Raw genomic sequence first — 4,431 nt, 5'->3', positions numbered from 1 at the left:
ATCGCTACACATATTTCTTACCTGAAATTAAATATATACAAGGTCATATGCTGTTTGGCTATATAGAGATAATTTTTCTTAAGTGTTCATATTTTTTTTTTTCTTAATCGGAGTCCTTATACTATGGATAGACAATAGATCTGCTTTTAAATCGCACCTGTCCGCCTCCCGGCCGGCGGGCCGGCGCCGCGGCGCAGGGCTGGGCTGGGGCCGCCCGCCTCACTCGCTCTCCTCTTTGTCCTGCACCGTGGTGGTGGAGTGGTTGTAGAGTCCCTGGGCCATGAGGTGCAGCGCCAGCCCGTTCTTAATGCCCGTCGCCTTCTTGATTTTGGCCCGTTTGTTCTGGAACCAGATCTTGATCTGGGACTCGTTGAGGCTGAGCTCCTGGGCCAGGCTCTGCCGCCGCTGCTCCGTGATGTACCGGTTGGCCTGGAACTCCGCCTTCAGCCGCTGCAGCTGCTCGGCCGTGAACGCCGTCCGCGGCCGCTTGTCCTCCTTCTCCGTCTTCTTCTTCTTCAGTTTCCTGGTGCGGGGGCCTGCGGGCAGGGCACACACACGCCGCTGGGCAGGGCCGCGCCGCCGACCGACAGACCGACCGACCGCCGCCCCCGCCCCGCCGGCCGAGGAAAAATGGCCGACGGGTGAATTTGTGCTGGTTCCGTGTGTTCCCCCCAGCCCCCCAACCCCGACACCGCCGCCCCGGCACGGCGGAGGGAAGGAACGGGGAAGGAACGGGGAGGCCGGGGCCGAGCGCGCCCGCGCATCACCCGCTACCCCGGCCCCGCCGAGCCGGCCCCGCGGGCGAGGGGAGCGGAGCCCCGCTCGCCCCCCGTCCCGGCACACGTCGGGGCACCGCTCCGCCCGCCCTGCAGGGCCGGGCCGCTCTCCTGCACGGCCCGGGACCGGGGCCTGCCGGCCGGCAGCGACTCCGCCGGGCAGCGCGGGGACCGAAGGTTCCCGCTGCCAGGCACCGGGGAGCCGCCGCCAGCAGCAGCCTGGCAGAAGGCTGCCCTGGTCTCCCTTCGGGGGACAACGACCCTCTCCGCAAAGCCAGCCCAGTTCTGAGGGGCCCTTCTCCGCCGCCACTCCGGAGCCCCGCCGACACCGCCCGGGTCGCCTGGGCTCTCCGGCGGCCGATCCCTGCCGGGGACCTACGGCCCCGCTTGCAGCTCCCTCTGCGAAGCCCAGCCAAAAGCAGAGCCAAATCCAGGCCGCAAAGGGGCCAGCTGAAGCGCAACACAGCAACACAGCTCGCCGGGAAAGCCACCGGGTCCCGGGGCGCATCCTGAGGGCAGCGCCTGGACGAGGAGGGGTACTCCCGGTCCTCTGCCCGCCGGCCTGGCCCGGAAACGGGGAAGAGGAGCGGGGAGGGAACCGTGAAGAATGGGATCTACGAAAATTCCCCGACAGCTGCCGGGCTCGGCGGGCGGTCCCAGGCCCGCAGCCCCCCGCCAGCAGCAGCCGGAGCCGAAGCCGGCGAGGCCTCCCTGCCGCCGAGTAGGCCGAAAGCTCCTCTCCCGGCGCAGCTTTTCCCCGGAACGGGGGGATTCCCCCCGGCTCGGCAGCGGCTGTCGGTGGGGAGAGAGACGAGGCCCGGTGGGGAGAGGGACGGGGCCCAGCGGGATTCTCCCGAGCTGGACCGGAGGGGGGTGGAGGGCGCGGGGAGTGAATTGCTGAGTCCCGGCACCTTGCAGCGGGGTGCCGGCGCCTCCGACCGCCGCAGCCCGCTCGTCCCCGGAGCCCCGGAGAGAAGCAATCGGGGCCGGCGGGCAGCTACGAGCACAACAAAGAGAGCGGCCGAGCCCAGCCAGCCTCCCCTCGCCCTTCTCCCCTCCGGGTCGCAGCGACCAGGGAGCGTCGGGGAGGAGGACATGCAGCAATGATCCTTTGCCCGAAGAAAGGGGAGGAAAGGAAATAAAGGCGCAAGTGCAGAACGCCGGGCGCTCGGTGGCCCTGGGAATCGGCAACACAACACCCGCGGCCGGGCCGGCCGGGAGCGAAGCCGTGCCGTCTGACAGCTCTATCACCCCATCAATCAGCCCAGTCAATCAAAGAGGCTTTTCTGAGTTTGAAGTCGCTGGACGTGTCAATAACGGGGGATGGAGACGGCTCGGCCGCGCTGACGGCCGGCTCGGAGCACCAGGCCGAGCAGTGCGGAGCGGGGCCGGGGCCAGGCAGCTCCGCCTTCCCCGCGCTCTGGAGCGGCCCCGGGCCGGCACAGGAGAGCCCAACCCCGGCCCCGCGCCGCGCTGGCCGATCCCTGGCTGCTGGCTGGAGGTGTCATGGGGGAACCCCATTTCCTCATCCTCGGCTTCTTAAAAAAAAAAAAAAAAAGGCAATGAAAACCAAAAACTAACGGTGATAAATAAAGGGGTGCCTGAGGGCACCTGGGGAATGTAAAGTAGAAGGGGCGGCAAAACAGGGCCGGGAGGGCCGAGGCCGCGGCTCCCAGGGGGACGACCTCGGGCAGAGGCATATCCCCAACCCGGAGGCTGGGCCCCGAACGCAGCACGGAGCACCGGCTCCGGCGGCGATGCGCGGCCTAAGGGCCTGCCTGGCTCGCTGCAGAGGCCCGGCTAAACAGCCCCTCCGCCACCTTCGATAAAGCCCTTTTTCCTTCGCCTCCAAGAAAACACTACCTCCTCCCCCCGCACCGCCAGCAGCCCCTCAACATGTGCCTCGGGTCTTCGCCCCCTCGCTCCTCCAGCAGCAGCCAGGAAAAAAAAAATAAAATCAAGTAAGGGGAGAAGAAGCCTCAGAACAAGGGAGCGGCCGACCCCACTGCCTTTTTCTCGCAACGCTCTCACCCCGCGCGGCCGCGCCGCGGAACACCCGGGGCTGCGGCAGGCGGGGCGGGCGGGGGCGCGGGAAGGGGTCGCTCCCGCCGGCTCTCCGCATCGAACCGCTGCCGAATCGGGGCCCGGCGTCACATTCAAATTTGGGAGACTCGGAGGAGGAAGGAGGGGTGGTGGCGGTGGGGGGGGACGCGTTTCCTCTCGCCCCGGGTGACCCAGGCCGCCCTCCCCCCCACGCGAGGTCCTCAACAAGCCGGGAGCCAAAGCCAAGGGGGAAGAGGGAAAGGGGGGGGGGGGGGGGGGGGGCGACCTTGTCACGATTTAACAGCTCCCAGATGCGCCGCGGTTCCTTACCCGAGGACGGTCTGTCTGAATACCTAGTGCAGTAGACCCAGGCAGGCCACACCAGCGGCTGTTGCGAGTCAGGCTTTATAACAGGTCCTCCATTATTAGAGCCCATGAGGAGGATGGCGGGGCTGCCGTGCTCCCCGTACTTCGCCGGGTGAGTCTCGCCCCCGTCGGCGGGGGCCTTGGCCGCCCCCGACGCCGCCGCTGCCGCTGCTGCCGCGGCGGGACCGGCTTTGGCGGCGGCGGCGGGCGGCGGCGGCGGCGCGGAGCCGTCGGGACGGCAGTTCGAGTCCGGGCACAGGAGGGCGGGCGGGTTGGGCGGCCGGGCCAGCAGCGGGTTGACGTTTTCTCTACCTGAGCTCTGCCCCCGATCTCCGTCCCGCTCCCGGCTGCCTCCTCCTCCGCCACCGGCCGGCGCGGGCGGCTCCTTCTTGCAGCCGAAGTCCGGCCTCAGGATGTTGTCGATGAAAAAGTTGGTGGTGCGGTGGGGCGGCGGCGGCGGGGGCGGCGGCGGTGGCGGCGGGTGGCGGCGGCGGGGCAGGGGCAGGGGGCAGGGCGCGGCGGGGGAGGCGGGCGCGGGGCTGGGGGACACGGGCACGCTCTCGCCATCGCTGCCGCTGCCGCTGCTCGCCGGGCCGGGCGCCGCGTCTCGGTGGCCGTGCCCCTCCGGCGGCTCTTCCATGCTCAGTCCCCGCCACGGAGATCGCTGCCTCTTTTCCCCCCCACCCACCCACTTTACGCCCACCCCACTTTGACGGTGGGTGGCGGGGTGGAAAAGGGGGAGGAAAAATTTAGAAAAAAAAAAAAAGAAAAAGAAAAAAAAAAGAAAAATATTAAAATCCACTTGTTGGGCTGGAGCTGAGATTTTTTTTCTCTCCCTCTCACGGATGGATCCAAAACCTGGGAGATACTGGAGGGCTTCTCTCCCCCTTCTCCCGATCAGCTTATATTTCCACCACCAAAAGAAAAAAAAAAAAAAAAAAAAAAAGACCACACAAAAAAAAAAAAAAACCCAAAAAGGTGTGCGGCTGCACCACGGCCCCCCCAAAAAACCCGCCCCCCGAAAACCCGTCACGATCTGCCCATCTCCCTGCTGCCGCCGCCGCGGCGGCTCCGCGCTGCCCCGCTGTCACGCTCCGCTCTGCCCACGCCGCGGGCTGCCGGAGCCCGTCCCCGCCAGCCCGGTGCTGCGCCGCCCGCGCCCGCTTAGGGTTCCTTTTTTAATTCTTTTTTTTTTTTCCCTTCTCCTTTTTTTTTTTTAAGAAAAAAAAAAAAAAAAAGCCAAATC

The 4,431-nt window shown here is 66.6% G+C and overlaps 1 protein-coding gene across 1 annotated transcript; it reads right to left on the bottom strand.

Moving 5' to 3' along the window:
- Positions 1–219: 219 nt before the first annotated feature.
- Positions 220–3,825, bottom strand: EN1 (engrailed homeobox 1). Its single transcript, XM_066553914.1, has 2 exons — positions 3,150–3,825; positions 220–536 (listed from the first exon to the last, which is right to left on the bottom strand). The coding sequence occupies exons 1-2, from the start codon at positions 3,823–3,825 to the stop codon at positions 220–222; spliced, it is 993 nt and encodes a 330-aa protein (XP_066410011.1).
- Between the last annotated feature and the right edge of the window lie 606 nt (positions 3,826–4,431).

Source organism: Molothrus aeneus, chromosome 7 (genome assembly GCF_037042795.1).
Source record: "Molothrus aeneus isolate 106 chromosome 7, BPBGC_Maene_1.0, whole genome shotgun sequence".
Classification (NCBI taxonomy): Eukaryota; Metazoa; Chordata; class Aves; order Passeriformes; family Icteridae; genus Molothrus; species Molothrus aeneus.
Note: the sequence above shows the minus strand (reverse complement) of the source record. Positions and strands in the feature narration are given on the sequence as shown.